Source organism: Ornithorhynchus anatinus, chromosome 7 (assembly GCF_004115215.2).
Source record: "Ornithorhynchus anatinus isolate Pmale09 chromosome 7, mOrnAna1.pri.v4, whole genome shotgun sequence".
Classification (NCBI taxonomy): Eukaryota; Metazoa; Chordata; class Mammalia; order Monotremata; family Ornithorhynchidae; genus Ornithorhynchus; species Ornithorhynchus anatinus.
Genome location: NC_041734.1, coordinates 38,748,330 through 38,766,239, shown reverse-complemented (window position 1 = coordinate 38,766,239; position 17,910 = coordinate 38,748,330). Strand labels below are relative to the sequence as shown.

At 40.1% G+C, this 17,910-nt stretch overlaps 1 protein-coding gene across 7 annotated transcripts in view; it reads left to right on the top strand.

Annotated features, from left to right (window-relative positions):
* The window catches only part of PCNT (pericentrin), an 89,821-nt gene that overhangs the window by 36,264 nt on the left and 35,647 nt on the right, over window positions 1–17,910 (top strand). For 4 of the 7 annotated variants that reach the window (XM_029069556.1, XM_029069560.1, XM_029069555.1 and 1 more), the window contains 9 exons: window positions 373–585; window positions 2,513–2,548; window positions 5,655–5,884; window positions 7,753–7,872; window positions 7,994–8,014; window positions 8,866–9,072; window positions 11,109–11,279; window positions 14,199–14,351; window positions 17,657–17,749. In XM_029069556.1, the coding sequence (XP_028925389.1) occupies window positions 373–585; window positions 2,513–2,548; window positions 5,655–5,884; window positions 7,753–7,872; window positions 7,994–8,014; window positions 8,866–9,072; window positions 11,109–11,279; window positions 14,199–14,351; window positions 17,657–17,749 (1,244 nt within the window). The remainder of the gene's footprint in view (window positions 1–372; window positions 586–2,512; window positions 2,549–5,654; window positions 5,885–7,752; window positions 7,873–7,993; window positions 8,015–8,865; window positions 9,073–11,108; window positions 11,280–14,198; window positions 14,352–17,656; window positions 17,750–17,910) is intronic. The other 3 variants (XM_029069558.1, XM_029069557.1, XM_029069559.1) reach the window with 3 other exon arrangements.

Sequence of the window (17,910 nt, the reverse complement as noted above, 5' to 3'; positions counted from 1 at the left end):
CTCTACTGTATAGTACTTTCCCAAACGCTTAGTGCAGTATTCACCACACAGTGGGTGCTCAGTAACTACCATTGATTGATTAATTATCCTCTCCCCATCTTTGCTTCCTTATGGCGAAAATTTATTCTGTTCTCCCTACCTGTCAGATTGTGAGCCAAGGGACAGAGACTGTCTGATCTGATTCTCTTGTATCTGGCATTTGTTGACCCCTCATATTGTTTTATTGCTTAATAAATGCCATTATGCTAGTAATCCTATTCTGCATATTTTTGACTCTCAATATTGGACAGCAATGTCCCTTACCGTCTGTGAATCTTCACCCCTACCAGTGAATGCAGTAAATAATAATAATAAGCATTCCTTTTATAATAGGTATCATCGAAGGCTATAGAGCAGAGAAAGCTGCCCTAGAGGAGATGCTGAGCCAGAAAGAAAAGTCGGAACACCATCTTGTTGTCGAATTGGAGAACTTGAAAGAACAGTTCCAGTTGCTGACATATGAACGAACAAAACTTGGGGAGGAACGGAATCTTTTATTGAGTCAGAAAGAAGCTCTGGCTGCTGAAGCAGAAGAAAGAGAAGTTGGTAAGAAATATTGTTTCTTGATATGGAAAGTATTGTTCTAAGCTTCTAACATGCATAACACAAAACCTTCCTCATAGTACTGTGGGAAGGAAAAAGTTAAAGCATCTTGGGAGTGTTTAGAAGAGGACACCTTCAATTTTCATAAAAGAAGCAAACATATTTACCTTTTTGAAATGCAGTAAAAGAGCTGCCAGGGCATTAAGAAGAAAATTCTCAGGGAAAAAGTGAACACATTCGGAGGCCCTAGCGTTTTTAATGAAACATTTGGGGAAAAATGTTAGAAGCAGAAACTCACTTTCTCAAGAGGGTTTTTCTGTCAGTGCTCAGTATAGTGAATGAGAAAAATATCAGAGTAGGATAATGAAGTAACATATAGAATAAGGCCAATTGAGTCTGACTAGACGTTTAGAGTTCAGGCCATTTGCAGAGGCAAGCTGAAGAAAGAGACGGACTGAGTCAGTACAGGTAAATCACTGTATATGCCCATTCGAAGGCTGTTCACTTTACCGTGCATTTAGTTACAAAGAGGAGCACAAATGCTACCCGAAAGAGAAGCTTCCCACGTTGGACAGGTGTACTAGGGAATGAATTCGGAAGAAAGGCCCTGATAGCTCTGGGAACTTGCACTGCTAACCTGGGCTCCTGCAACCATTCTTTTCCTTGGCTTTCACGGGGATGATTTGGGTTGCTCAGTCAGAAGCGCCGGGCCTCGAGCTTCTGCAATAGTGCTCTAGTTATCTCGGTTAGTCCTTGCAACTGTGGTGTCTACACTGCGTTTCAGATACCACCCTCCTCCCTGTTTCTTTCAGGGCTCAAATAGTGTTATGTCTGAGCTACAGTATGAGGAGAGAAGGGAAACACTTTGCTTTTTCTAAAACCCCCGTATATAGAGAGAAACTGTTCGGCTAAAGTGTGTGGTTTCAAATATCCAGATATTTCAGGTCGAAGGACCGCTTCCAGAATACTTGGATATTTAGACTGCAGTATCATTTTGAGGCCCAAAATAAATTTAATTTGTGAGTGTATAGATCCAGATGTAATGTCAACTAGATTCTAAATTTCTGTCATCCAGAAAGATAGGTAGGATTAAGGCAGAAACTTCTTTCTAGGGAGAGCCCTGCCTGAAGTAGCAGCGTGGCTTAGTGGATATAGACCGGGCCTGGGAGCCTGATGGTCGTGGGTTCTAATCCCGGCTCTGCCACGTGTTTGCTGTGTGACCTTGGGCAGATCACTTCACTTCTCTGTGCCTCAGTTACCTTATCTGAAAAATGGGGATTAAGGTTGTGAGCCCTGTGGGGGACAGGGACTCTGTCCAACCTGATTAACTGTGTCTACCCCAGCGTTTAGAACAGCACTTGACTCATGGACAACGCTTTATAAGTACCATAATTATTATTAATAAGGAATTCTGGGATGCTGTTGACTGTGATATGTTTTAAGTGCTTAGTATGTGTTAAGCCCTGTATTAAAGCATTGGGATCAAGATCTTCAGGTCAGATACATGTGAAGTGGCTCACCCAAGGTCACACAGCAAACACGTGGACGAGCCGGGATTAGAACCCATGACTATCAGGCTCCCAGGCCCGGGTTCCATCCACTGGGCCATGCTGGGATTCACTGTGAATGCTCCTCTCTCTTCCCCTTCTATATAATAAGTGGCTTTTAGTATTAATCAGCTTTAGCCTACACTATCAATATTCTTACTTTTGCACTACTCTCAAATTGTGCAAAATTTTCCAACGTTAACATTATATGAGAAAAGCAAACTTGTGAAGGGTAACTGACCATATCACACCCTTTGAGAAATCCTTCCATCTCTGCAAAGGTTTTCCCCCTTTCATGCCATTTTCACTCTTCTTTCCAACGACTGACTCTCAAAATGGTCCCATTTTTATTTCTGTATATGTTTGTACATTTTAATTCATAGGTGTTCCTGTTGGTTCTGTAGTACAGAAGGCTTCAGGTTTGTAAGAATGAATGTCTCTGTTGTTTTTTTCTCCATGATTTGTTTTTAGATTTGTCCCAGAAATTGGGAATGATTTTACATAAGGAGGAAAAGTACTTCAGTCATTTGCTCAATTAATGCAAATTGAACATTGATAAAATGGCTTTCAAACAATTTGTAAAATTATTGGACTAAAAATGAATGAATAAAACCTTCAAGATGCTAGGTTTGTTTGACTAGCGGCATTGATAAAGAAACATAACGCGTGTATCTTGCAGTAGTAGTTTTTATTTGCTGAATTGATATTTTATAACTTTGTATGACTCATCTGGGAAATAAAAATACTTAAAAAGGTATAATATCACCCATAAAATTTCAGTTTGGCTATAAAGAAATAGCCAAATTCTAACTTGTGAGAAATGAACTATATTGTCTGGTAAACAATGCCTATAGTAATTAGAACAAATGAAGAGCAAGTTTAAGTTCAAAGATTTTTCCATTTGATTAAAATCAAGTGCTTTTCCTCTTTAGTTATTTATCATTAATACTGCTTTTGCGTGTGGTCTTAGAATATTAAGCTTAAAAAGCAATGAGCTCTGTTCATTAACCCAAAGCCAGTCTATTTCTGGATGAACTATAAAAGCTTATATAGTATGTCGAAGCTGAAGATTAACATTACTTTCAATATGATTGAAGTGATTGAATTTATATTTTAGAATTATTTAAAGGAACCTTGTAAAGTTATAACTGCATGTCTGAGGCTGTTCATGTAATTAATTTGTCAGCCAGATTCAGCATGACAGTTTGAGTTAATAGACAATAATAATAATAGCAGAAAATTACTCAGACTGTCCTGACACAATCAAAAATCCCCATCTGCAAAATGGGGATTCATTTTCGGATTTCCCTCCTACTTTCTCTATGAGCCCCATTTTGGACCTGATTTTTCTGTGTCTACTCCAGTGCTTACTTAGTATGCAGTGCTTGGCATACAGTTGGCCCTTAACAAATACCGTTATTATCATTATTATTATTAGGCAGGCTAAGCTCTGATTAAAGTATAGCAATTCGTCGTACTTCAAGACTGTCCAGGTTTCAGTAGCATGATAAAATGCATTAAGAGGGATTGCATTATTTCATGAAAGTTATATCTCAGTCCCTTTTGTGCTATTTCTCTGTTTTTCATGGCTTCAGGGTGGTGAGGTGTGAGGCGTAGATTTGGCCTGGGTTTATTCACGAATGTTGTTTTTAGTCTACTCCTTCGAATACAGCCAGATCTTCCACTTTGCAGTTTGGCTACAGTGCAGCAACAGCATAATTAGGGATCATTCTTCTGTTCACGTGCACCTTTTTGGGTAGTCTGCAATGCCATGTTGGGAGAAATTGTGGTGGGAAATAGCAGAATGTGAGTTTTACTTAATGTGAAGTTCTTCAAGAATTCACCCCCTACATTGTAGGACAACTGACGGTATTTGACTTATTTTGTTTTCAAACGTATGAAGGAAAGTACCCTATTTTAAAAATAAATCTACATCGTCTTAGTTGTCATTAAATTGGTTATTTAAGTGAAGTAGATTAAAATTTGACCAGAGAAGGGGACTTCATGACAGTATTGAAGGCAAAATAAAGAAAAATAGAAAATGCCAGTTTTACTTGGCAATTTCACATTCCTCTCGTTTTGCAGATAGTTTCTCTTGTGTTACCAAATCGACAATTCTGAGTGAGAACTTTGTATACTTCTTAATCAGTATTTAATCTTATTGAAGAGGACATAATTGAGTTACAGAACCTTAGAAACAAGGTGAAAGTAACCTGTAAAATACTGGTTCCAGGAGAAGAGTTGTTAGTGGTTTGAAAGTTAGATTGGGTCCCAGCCTTTGTTTTGGCACTGGCCTGTTGTTGCCCTAGAGCAAGTCACTAAACTTCTTTGTGCCCAGTTTCCTCTTCAAAGAAATGGAAATAATAATACATACCCTGTCTACTTCACACAGATTTCATGAGGTGAAAATGCGATGAATAATGTAAAAGTACTTTGGAAAATAATGAGAGAAGCAGCATGACCTAGTGGATAGCGCATGGGCCTGGCAGTCAGAAGGACCTGGGTGCTAATCCCAGCTCTGCCACTTGTCTGTTGTGTGGTCTCTGGCAAATCCTTTAACTTTTCTGTGCATTAGTAACCTCATAAAATGGGTATTTCTAGACTGTGAGCCCGTTGTTGGGTAGGGATTGTCTCTATCTGTTGCCAAATTGTACTCTCCAAGTGCTTAGTACAGTGCTCGGCACACAGCGCTCAGTAGATATGATTGAATGAATATTAAGACTGTGAGCCCCATGTGGGATATGTACTGTGTCCAACCTGATTTGCTTGTACCTACCCCAATGCTTAGTACAGTGCCTGGCACATAGTAAGCACTTAAAAAATACTTTTTAAAAAGTCCCATACAATAGCAAGATGGTTAATAGTGTTGTGCAAATAAGTACTAAGGAGTAAAAGATGGTTTCTGCCATTTGGTAATTGAGAGTCATTAAGATCTTAAAACAGTGTCATCAAACTTGATTCCCAGAAGATTTGATTTTTTTTCCCCCCACAAAGAGTTTACTCATTGACTGTAAACTCGTCCTTTAGACTGTAAACTTATGGGCAAAGAATATATCTGTTTATTATTATAGTGAACTCTTCCAAATGCCTAATACAATGCTCTGCACACAGTAAGCGCTCAATAAATATGAATGAATGATTGCACTTAAGTTAACAGCTAAGCAGGAGCAACAAGAAGATAGTGCAAGAAGGTAGTGAAGATCAGGGCAAGTCCAAGGAGAACAAATAAAGTTGTGAGGAAGGAGAGGTGGGATTATGTAATAAGTACTTTAGAGACCTGGCGATGTAACTTTGGATCTGACATTGTAAACCCGAATCTGTGTAATTTGTCCGAAAATGCGGTACAACCACATTGTTGTAAGTTGAGAACTTCTTGTACTTTATAGACTTAAATTTGGGGGGGTCATTGGCAATGATAGTCATGCATTTCTTTTGATGCGTATTATGAGTATTGGAACATTTAGAACTTATTTTACTATTTGATATTTTGAGTGTCTCTAATGTGAATTTTTTTCTTTATGTCAGGTTTACTTAAAAAAGTGGAATGTTTAGCCAAAGAGCAAACGGAAACTAAAAAGCAGTCGGAGAAAGATCGTTCCACCTTGCTTTCCCAGATGAAAGTCTTAGAGGTAGAATTAGAAGACCAGCTCTCTCAGAATCAAGAACTTGCCAAGAAGACAGCAGAGATTATGGATCTCAAGCAGCAGATTGTTTCTTTAGACAAACATTTACGAAATCAAAGACAATTCATGGATGTAAGGACTTCACTGAATTTCATTTGCATGGAACAAAAAATTTATTACGTAGCTCGTTAAAAAGATTTTGCATAGTCTTACCCACAGCTATCTTTTTCTCCGTAACTGTAACAGTTAAAATGTTGTGTAAATATTGTTGCTGTCAACCCTAACGACAGTAGTAATTTTGAGATTTTTTTTAATAAATCTTAGTCTCCTTCAGAATAATCAAGAACTCTGGTAGTATTTACATTAGGCTTGCAGTTCTGTTCGTTCTTCACAACTGTAACATTTTCTTATTATTTAACACTGATTTAAATTTTGACAAAGTAATTAGTTTGGAATATGAGTTTTAACAACACTGTATTACTTAAGTAGTTCCACATAATATAATTCTCTGTCATTCATGGGTGGATTTTGGTCCACTTGACAGGAATACTTTCGGTAACTTAAAATTATTAACTAAATTATATTTCTAGAAAATTGGGCAGGTATTGTATATGATGCAAGATGACCAAATTCCTGAATTTGGTCTAATTAATAGTTTCATATTCATTGTGAGCCTTTCAGACTTGGTTTAAGATGGTTGGGGGCAGGGAAGGTATCTGTTTATTGTTGTATTGCATTCTCCCGAGCACTTAGTACAGTGTTCTGCGCAGAGTAAGCGCTCAATAAATGTGATTGAATGAAATACAATTGAAGGAATTTGAATTGAACGACTCACTGTGTGCAAAGCACTGCCCTAAGTGTTTAGGAGATTACACAGAAGCAGAAGATATGGAGCTTGGGAAAAGTGAACATAGCAAGCTGGGGAGAAGTGGATGAAGCAAGCCTAAATGTAAAATGAGGAAATAATAATAGTATTTAAGTGCTTAGTATGTGCCAAGCACTGTTCTAAGCGCTGGGGTAGATACAAGGTGATCAGGTTGTCCCATGTGGGGCTCACAGTCTTAATCCCCATTTTACAGATGAGGTAACTGAGGCCTAGAGAAGTTGAGTGACTTGCCCAAAGTCACACAGCTGACAAGTGGCAGGGCCAGGATTAGAACCCATGACCTCTGACTCCCAAGCCTGGGCTGTTTCCACTAAGGCACGCTGCTTCTCTAAATAATGGTGATTGGAAGGGAAATAGTTATTCTTCTCATGAAGCAACTAGAGTTGTACTTTGTGGAAAGTGATCTGAGGGTAGCTTGATAGAAAAAAGATTAATCAAATCAGTTTTAAGTATGATTAAATTAATGCAGATGATTTCTAAAGTTTCAATCTTTTTTTAATAAAAAAAGTCTTTTGCACACTTTTCACATAGTTAATATTTTTAGATTTTGTTTTTTGTTTTAAAGTGTTACATTCCGCACATTTTAAAGCAGAATTTGTTTCGGTATTTTTCCAGTAATTATGTTATTTATTAAGCACTTACTAAGGTAGATACAGAATTAAATCTAATAACCTTTCATGTACATCTGAAAATTGGTTTGGGATTCAGCTGTTTCAATTATTTATTGTTGAGAATTAACTTGAGTTTGGTAAAGAAATTTGATTGTGATTACTACTTGTAAACTAAATTACACTCAATCTCAATTCCGAGTAGATTGATTTACTTAGGCTAGGAAAGCCTGTAATCTTTAGCACCCTGTTGCCCGTCGTTAAAATGTTCATTTATATTTATTGAATGTGTTTAATCATAGCTGTGCTCTCACTCATCGGTCTGCAGTTCTTTAGCTTCCCCATTAGGTTGTAACCTTTCTTAAGGGCAAGGACCATTTTTTATACTTTTCTTTTTCTCCTGAGGCAAAATACCAGTGCTTTGCTGTGCAAGCATAAATACTTTTGAAGATAATGAATATTGCTAAATTATGTAAAGAAATTGATCCAAGTACCATATTTGACAGGAACAAGCCATTGAAAGGGAACATGAACGCGATGAGTTTCAGCATGAAATTAAAAAGTTGGAAGAGCAACTCAAATACACCACAAAATTCCAGTCGGTAGGAGAATTTAGACCTAATGAGGTAAGTAAAGTTTAATTTGAATTCATTCAGGTAAGTAATGCAGATTGAGTGGGAAAATATTAATAGTTTTACACGTTTTAATTTTTATCTTTTTTTTCCTCCCCAAACATGAAACCATCAGAACTTTGAGTCAAATACTGAGGTATGCACAAATGACATAAATTATTTTTCACCTTTGTGCTTAAGGTTTGCTTTCGTTGCCTCTTGATTTTCTTTTTTCAATCCTTTTTGGAGCTGGGATTTATGCCTGGGTCAGTTTTCTCCCTCCAAACCTACTGCTTATTTGTGAATTTGTAACTTTTTTCTAATTAATGTATGTGTATTAAGCCAGAATTATTTAGGTATTGGAAAATTAGAGGGTTATGTATGAAATAGCATAATTGTGCATTTCTTTTTTTTACTTATGAAATTGTTTCAAGTTTATTGAAATAGTTACCATTTGTACTGTATTGATAAACAAGTGTTTTACATTTTGTCAAAATGAGATTTTTGAGAACTAATAGACTAGTGGTAGCCTCTTAAAAGTTCACTAGCTAGTCATCACATGACATCTCTGTAGTTATTCCTTCTGTTCATCCTGCTAAAAGAAGTATTGTTAAATATGCTTTACCTAGAATGATAAGGAAATATATATTTTATAGGAAAATGGAGGTTATATATTTATGGAATTTGCAGTGGGAGTACATATGTGTAGATGGGCTTCTTTTAACACTCTGCATATGAAGTAGAAAAATTCTTCCTTTGACAACATTCTTTCTTTCACAGAATACTTGTGATAAGTGAAACACCTAATAGGAAGTTCTAACAAGTAAAAGTTTGTGTTTAACACAGTCTTTTCATAGGATCAACTCATGAAAAATATCTGTTTTAAATTAGTCTGTGATCTTTAATAGCAATTAGATCTGTCCATTACAACAGTTGGTCATTTGAAGCTTTGAGTTTTTGTACCTTTAGTCTTCTTTCATTTTCATTTTTTTTTTTTTTGCTACCTAGATGGAGTCGTTACAAAGAAAATTAAGAGATAAATCAGATGAATTAAATGAATTGATTATAAAAAAAGAATTGGCAGACAGACAGTTGGTAATCCAGAAGGATGAAATTAAAATCCTAGAGGAGACTAATGCAGAAACTCTAAGAAAAGTTAGCTGGCTTCAAGAGGAGTTGGACAGACTGAAGAAAATTGAAAAAGAACTGAAGCAAGTAAGGAATTAATTACTGATACCTTGAGGAATGTCACTCTCTAATTCTGGATGGCCTTATGAATTCGGGTGCCATGACCTAGATACTGATGCATAGCATTGATCTATTGAAATGAGATTCTTGTGAATTTTAACCAAAATGTTGATGGTCTTTAATTGTATGCTTTCAAGGGACTAGTTGAGTATTCTACCCACAGTAGATGCTCACTAGAAGCTGGATGTTGATCAATAAATAAAGATAATTTAAAATTGTTTTTAACCCCTTTCAGCATTTTAGAATTAAATTAGAATTAGTTTCAGTGCAGACGACTCTTAATCAGTTATACTTCCTGAGCACTTATTGTGCAGAGCATTGTACTCAGTTCCTGGGAGAGTACAATATATCATAGCTGGAAGACCCTTCCCTGCCCACAGTGCGCTTGCAAGTCTTCAGCCAACACCCCATTTCCATGCTCAGTCAGCCAGTTGTATTTGCAAGCACTCACTGTGTCCTGAGGACTGAACTAAGTGCTGGGGAGAGTACAGTCTAGCGGGATAACAGACACACTCCCTGGCCACAATGAGCTTACAGTCTCCCATTCTTGGACAAACTACTGGACTGGGTCATACACCCTCCAAACTCTCTTCTTGATCCCTGGAGTCAGGCTTTCAACCCCTTCACTCCACCAAGGTCGCACTATTAAAGTCACCGATGATCTTCTTATAGATAAATGCAACGGGTTCTTCTCTGTCCTAATCGTCTTCTACTTCTCTGTGGCCTTTGACAACGTAGACCGTTAGCTCTTCAGCGGTCCTCCTACCCCTCTACCTGCTCCTCAGTTGAAATGGTTGCCCCCTCCTACCTCCATCTCATAATTCTAGGTGCTCCACGGGTCCCTGTACTGGGTCGTCTATTCTTCTCTCCCTACGATACTTTCTATGGGATCCCACTGTTACCAAGTTTCAGTGCAGATGACTCTTATAGCTGACCTTTTTGGTTAAACATCGTTTAATCAAGTGAAGAGCAAAGAGTTTAACTTTTTGAATCATGACGGTGATGGTATTTGAGCTCCTACAGACTGGGAAAGCACAACAAAAGTTTATTATGTAGAAGATGGACATGATGGCTGGAGAATAAGGATTAGTTGATAAGATTCTACTTTAAATGCTGATTCTTGGATAAACTGTGGACCCAGAGTCCATCTCCAGGGTAAATTACAAACTTCTATGGGGTGAACACTGTTTTCCTAGTTGACTCCTTCCTTTCAACCAACTTGGAGAGTTCTGTTGTTTTATACGTCAATAAGGAGAGAAATTCCATATTTCAGACTAAATTCCATAGGTCTTATTTTGACTTTTGAGGATTCAGAAAGAAAAACTGAATCTTTCTGATATTTTTGTATGTCGAATATGATCTAAAATGATAAACGCTGTGATGTAGTTTTAATGCTGAGCTTTTGTGCTAAGTAACATTTTAGAATTACGCCAACGTTTTACCATTTATGACCAAAGTGGTTTCGGCATAGTGCCAATAAAAATATGCCGCAATACCTTATACCCCACAGGCATTGGTAACGTGGCTGCCTCAGTAGCCGCTAGCCATTGCGGTCTTCATTGTTCACCTCTAGGCAGTTCTCTGATCCTTCACTTCTGATTAGGTGCAACCCCAGCTGTAATTCTCCTTCTTCTGGCTATTCTCCTCCTTTTCCCCCAATCCCCCAACATTGGGAGATGTGGTGAGAGGTTCTGGAAACCCAGCCGCTATGTTATCACTGTTCATTGATTTGGAGGAATTATCTATAATAGCTACGTTAGTGCTAACGCATTTTCTGAAAAGAGTATGGGGAAAACAAAAGCTTAAAGCTTATGTAAAGCTTCTTAGTGAAACTGCAAAGTGCTGCTGGATTTTTTTTTTGAGAGGAACGTGTTTGTACTTGTTAAAAATCCAAAATTACAGTGTATTGGATGGTGTTATTTTGGAAATGTCTGAGTGACAATCTTTTATCTCTTATCAATATATATAAACATATATATATAGCACTAAAATTTATTTTCCAGGATAGAGAGGCTTTGCAAGAACAGCAACTCAGTACCTTGATTCAGATTTCAACACTGCAATCTAAACTGGATGAAGTGAAGCATTTGGGACCTGTAGAGAGCAGTCCTGAACAGGATCTTAAGGAACAGTTAAAGGCAGAACAAGATGCTCTACATATGAAAGAGAGAGAAGTAAGTATAGACCCTGTTCTCTTGATCTGGCTGTGGATCGTTCTTTTTGAGCATTATCCATGCCCTTCCCATTAGGAGTGTTGTGGGGAGAGAAGGGGGAGGTAATGGCTCATCTGAAATGAGAAAAAAACTTATGCAGCCCGGACGTTTGACCCAGCGGTATACCAACTGGCGTTTGCTGCCAGAGCCTCCAAACAAATTCTAGAAACACTCTACCTTAGATGCACTGCCAGAATAGGTAACATGATGGCTTGCTTGAGCAGAAAAATCACCAGTTTATGCCATGAAAAGCAGTTGTAGGTTTTCGTGACCTTTCGGGTTTTCTGGTTCTTGGAGCCAGAATTTAACCTGGGATATTAAGAGTGTGGCTGTGTGTCCTTCTGCAAGTAACTGACCTATTCTAGGCTGTGATTTCTTCATCTTCGCAAACGTTCTCTTTTCTTTTGTCAGAAGGGATAAAGAGAGATTTTGAATCCCTCTGTGGGACAAAAACTCCATTCTACTAAAGTAATATGAACCTCAGTGCTTAGCACATAATTGTTTAATAAATATTACTATTATCATTATTTCTGCTGCCGCCTGTTTGATCTCTCTGCCCCCATTCCCTTTTTTAAACAAAGTCTGGGGTAAACAGTATGCAACCTACAAAAATGAGGTTGTTCTGCAGGCAAAAAATTTCCATTCATTAGCATTTCCTAGTTTAATTTTATCCAAAGGTTGACAGCATGGCCTAGTGGAAAGAGTCAGGCTTGGGAGTCAGAGGACCTGTGTTCTAATTTTGGTGCTGCCACTTAACCTGCTGTGTAATTATGGGCAAATTATTTAGCTTCTCTGGGTGTCAGTTTCCTTCATCTGTAAGATGGGGATTCAATAGTTCTCCCTATCCACAAGACTATTTCGGCTCCCATATGGGACAAGGACAGCACCTGACCAGGTTAACTTGTAACCCCCCCCCCCCCAGTGCTTAGTACAGTTCTTAGCTCACAGAGCTTTAAAAAAGCCAAAGATAATACGTTATAGAGCTCTAGCCAACACCAGAGTCATTTAAATTCAGAAGGTTAAATGTTGAAGAGTAATAGAAATTACACTAAATGATAATGGTCACTGAAGTGATATTCTTTTGTGTCAGTGGTGATGTTTCTACTGGTTGCCCAGAGGCCCTGTGTGTAAAGTTCAGCAACTGTCCAACTCTGTTCTACTGTACTCTTTAAAGCGCTTAGTACAGTGCTCTACACAATGTAAGTGTTCAGTAAACATTCAGTAGTATTTATTGAGTGCTTACTATGTGCAGAGCACTGGACTAAGCACTTGGAATGAACAAGTTGGCAACAGATAGAGACAGTCCCTGCCATTTGACGGGCTTACGGTCTAAAAGGGGGAGACGGACAGACGAGAACGATGGCGATAAATAGAGTCAAGGGGAAGAACATCTCGTAAAAACAATGGCAACTAAATAGAATCGAGGCGATGTACAATTCATTAACAAAATAAATAGGGTAATGAAAATATGTACAGTTGAGCTGACGAGTACAGTGCCGAGGGGATGGGAAGGGAGAGGGGGAGGAGCAGAGGGAGATGGGGGGAAAAGAGGGTTAAGCTGCGGAGAGGTGAAGGGGGGGGCGGTAGAGGGAGTAGAGGGAGAAGGGGAGCTCAGTCTGGGAAGGCCTCTCGGAGGAGGTGAGTTTTAAGTAGGGTTTCGAAGAGGGGAAGAGAATCAGTTTGGCGGAGGCGAGGAGGGAGGGCGTTCCGGGACCGCGGGAGGACGCGGCCCGGGGGCCGACGGCGGGACGGGCGAGACCGAGGGACGGTGAGGTGGGCGGCCGAGGAGCGGAGCGTGCGGGGTGGGTGGTAGAAAGAGAGAAGGGAGGAGAGGTAGGAAGGGGCGAGGTGACGTAGAGCCTCGAAGCCTAGAGTGAGGAGTTTTTGTTTGGAGCGGAGGTCGATGGGCAACCACTGAAGGTGTTTAAGAAGGGGAGTGACAGGCCCGGATCGTTTCTGCAGGAAGATGAGCCGGGCAGCGGAGTGAAGAATAGACCGGAGCGGGGCGAGAGAGGAGGAAGGGAGGTCAGAGAGAAGGCTGACACGGTAGTCTAGCCGGGTTATAACGAGAGCCCGTAGCAGTAAGGTAGCCGTCTGGGTGGAGAGGAAAGGGCGGATCTCGGCAATATCGTAAAGGTGAGACCGGCAGGTCTCGGTGACGGATCGGACGCATGGGGTGAACGAGAGAGACGAGTCAAGGATGACACCGAGATCGCGGGCCCGAGAGACGGGAAGGATGGTCGTGCCATCCACGGTGATAGGGAAGTCTGGGATAGGACCGGGCTTGGGAGGGAAGATGAGGAGCTCAGTCTCGCTCATGTTGAGTTTTAGGTGGCGGGCCGACATCCAGGCGGAGACATCCCGGAGGCGGGAGGAGATGCGAGCCTGAAGGGAAGGGGAGAGGACAGGGGCGGAGATGGAGATCTGCGTGTCATCTGCGTAGAGATGGTAGTCAAAGCCGTGAGAGCGAATGAGTTCACCGAGGGAGTGAGTGTAAATGGAGAACAGAAGAGGGCCGAGAACTGACCCTTGAGGAACTCCGACAGTTAAAGGATGGGAGGGGGAGGAGGCGCCCGTGAAGGAGACCGAGAATGATCGGCCAGAGAGGTAAGAGGAGAACCAGGAGAGGACAGAGTCCGTGAAGCCAAGGTGAGATAAGGTATGGAGGAGGAGGGGATGGTTGACAGTGTCAAAGGCAGCAGAGAGGTCAAGGAGGATCAGAATGGAGTAGGAGCCATTGGATTTGGCAAGAAGGAGGTCACGGGTGACCTTAGAGAGAGCAGTCTCGGTAGAGTGGAGGGGACGGAACCGTTGATGATTTCTGTACCACATTTCAGAGAAATCTTTGCTCTTTCTTGAGTCTTTTGTTCTTAATTTCAGGTTCTGAGCTTGGAAGAGCAATTAGAACAGTTGAAGAATAATTTGCTACATAAAAATGAGGATATGGTGCAGCTAAACTTGCAGTTAGACCTGCAAAATGACCTCATGATTGCCAGCGTCAAAGAGCTTCGAGAAGAGAACACTCACTTAAAGGTAAATCAACTGGAATGGCAAATAAACTAGTCCAGCCTGTGATTTAGCTACAGGTAACAAAATTATAGTCATTGGATATAAAGCCAAAAGTTACAAGGTGAGCAATTTTAATTGGTTCTGTTAAAATAAAGTGTTAAGCAAAATGAATGCAAAATAACAAGTTTCCCATATGAAATAATGCAAAATACATTAATATGTTCCCCAAATCCAAAAAATTGGCCAAATCGATACATGAAAAATAAATCACATTGTAGTTGCATGATCAAATAGCAATGTGAATAAATACCAATTTTAAAAGATTGTGATTTATATTTTGAATACAAATGGAAGTATTCCATTTTCAAAGCTTCGCCTTTCACCGGAAAAAGATGGCTTTTGCTTAACCAACTGAAGGACTGTCATTCTGAAAAACCAAACAGAATAAATAGCCCTTTGAAAAGGGATGTTCAATTTCTGTTCATGTCAGTCAAAGTACTTCATGGGCTAAGGGGAGAGAAAGGTATCTGAGCCAATCTAAGATTTGCACATGCCCCCAAACCAGAGCTTTTGATGTGAGATAGCTCTCTTTAGGAATACTAACATTAAGAAACAACACTGTGGTGAAAAAATACTAAATGAGTAAATATGGGACCTTCCTGCACCCTCATTTTGAAGTACTTTGTTGTAACCTGTGGCTGATTTGAAGTGATAACTTTTACCGGTTTTGGAAATGCACGGAACTTCTGACTTAAGCAAATGGAACATAGTTTTTAGAATTTGGAGAAGGGGTTACCGATCAATTGTATTTATTGAACACTAACCGTGTGTAGAGCATTGTCCTAAACACTTGGGAGACTACGGTATGATTCACTCATATCTACCCCGGCGTGTAGAACAGTGCTTGACACACAGGAAGCACTTAACAAACGCAATAATAATAATGACAATAATGGCAGAGTTTATAAGCACATTCCCTGTCCACAGTGAGCTCACAATCTAGAGAGGGAGACAGAAATTAATATAAATTACGGGTACGTAGCTCTGGGAGGGGTGAATGAAGGGAGCAAATCCAACTGCAGGGGTGGCTCAGAAGAGAGTGGGCTAAGTGAAAATGAGAGCCTAGTCATCTTGGAGAAGTAAGTAAAGTTTCATTAAGGGGAGTAAGTGTCTGTCGGCTCTGAAGAGGGAGGACTTTCCAGGCCAGAGGCAGAATGTGGGTGAGAGGTCGGTGGCGAGAGAGATGAGACCGAGGTACAGTGAGTAGGTTGGCATTAGGGAAGCGAGGTGTACGGGCTGGGTTGTAGTAGGAGAGCAGCGAGGTGAAGTAGAAGGGAACAAGATGATTGTGTGCTTTAAAGCTGACGGTAAGGAGTTTGTGTTTGATGCGGAGGTGGATGGGCAACCACTGAAGGTTCTTGAGGCGTGGGGAAATATGGACTATGGATTATCCCCCTCTATTAATATAATAGGAGTTTTCAAACTTCAAGACCTTTTATAAATATCGAGGGCATGTTCGTTATCTAGTAGGTTATACTTGGATTGATGATTAATAAGAAGACAAATTCATAAATGCAGGGCGAAAATTAGTTTTTTGTGTCTGGGCAAGTAAATTCCGCCCCTCTGTTCCTTAATCTCTCAATGTGTCGATTACGGAATGAGCTGATTTTAGTTAGGTGTTGGTGGATGGTGATAATTATAGTGGAATTTAAGTAGAATCAGTTTAAAAAAAAGTCTAAAAATGACCTGTCACACTCACTGCTTTGCTACTATCAGCTTGGAAAAGTTAAATGATTTGCCCAAGGTCACCCTGCAGACAAGTGGCAGAGACAGTAAAGATGTCGAACCTGGACTCCTTGTACCTAGGAAGGAGATATTTGTGATTGAAGCCCTGGGTAATTAGAGTTCCAGCTATTCTGCTAATCCTTTAGGAGGGGGTTCTCAGGAATTCTGATTCGGAGTGACTCCAAAATGCATACAGAGTGATATTGGAAGAGCTGCTAAATTGGTCCGACTGCTTCTCGGGTATTAGGACTGCGCATAATGAGTCAGGCTCTCACACTTTGAAGGGATTTCTGAAAACCTTCTGTAAGCCTGGAGGCTGCCCACCCCTCAGAACCTCTTTGCTGATCTAGTGTGACCCCACGGTTAATTGAGAGGAGCGTCGACTAAATATGGTTCATCCATCGTCTTTGGTGGGAATGTACAGGGTGGTGGGAGTGATTCAGCTCCCACTGATGTGCCTACATGTCCAAACCCAAGTATCTGCAGTATTTGAATATCCAGCCTTTAAATAAAGAAAAAATAGTATTAAGCACTTACTATGTGCCAGGCACTTTACTAAATGCTGAGGGTTAGATTCCTAATTGATAATCGGTTTGTGCACAATCCATGTCCCATGTATGGCTCACTGTCTTAATCCCCATTTTACAGAATGAGATAACTGAGCCCCAGAGAAATTAAGTGACTTGCCCAGGGTCACACAACAGACAAGTGGTGGAGCCGGGAGTAGAACCCACGGCCTTCGGACTCCCAGATCCTTCTGACTCCCAGGCCTGTGCTCCATCCACTAGGCCTTGCTGCTTCTATCCTAATTTCTAGAAAAGTTATGGAAGAACATAAATGCCTTATGTGTCAATTTATTCCAGCTTTCTACGTCTGACAGTGGCCCCAAAGAACGTTCAGTTGTCAAAGTCACACTTTTTGACATCCATTCACTGAGTAGGGATATATGTCTAATATCTCCAACTTCCCTGCTCGAGTTTTTATTGTAATTGTATGAATGACCGTATTGGATAAAGCATTTGATTTGAAAGTTTTATATTTTGTGAGGATAAAAAAATTAACCTAAGCTATAATCGCAACATACTTAACATTGATTAGCAGCATGACTCAGTGGAAAAAGCCCCGGCTTGGGAGTCAGAGGTCGTGGGTTCTAATCCTGGCTTCACTGCTTGACAGCTGTGTGACTTTGGGCAAGTCACTTAACTTCTCTGTGCCTCAGTTACCTCATCTGTAAAATGGGAATTAAGATGGTGAGCCCCTCGTGGGACAACCTGATTACCTTGTATCCCCCCAGCGCTTAGAACACTGCTTGACACATAGTAAGCACTTAACAAATGCCATCGTTATTATTATATGGCTCAGCAATCATCATCAGTAGTATTTATTGAGTGTTTATGCAGAGAACTGTACTAAATGCTTAGGAGAGGACAATTCATTTGAGTTGGCAGACGTGTTCCTCACCCACAATGACCTTCAGCGTAGAGGGGGAGATGGATATTAATATAAACGAGCATGCTAGCTCATCTACGTTTTGATTTCCACAGGCGTTTCTACAGGACCGAGAGCAGGAAATTGTTCATTTGAATGAACAGATTAAGAGACTGCAGCATGAGGTAGAGAATGCAAAGGATAATGAGGTAATGAAATGTAATTAATTGATGGTTTGATGATGGCGATCTTTTCCCTATCATTAGTTACCTAGTAGCCAGTCTCAGATTTTTTGCTAAAAAATCAGTCCATCCGTCGTATTTATTAAACTCTTACTGTGTGCACTGTACTTAGGACTTGGGAGAGTACA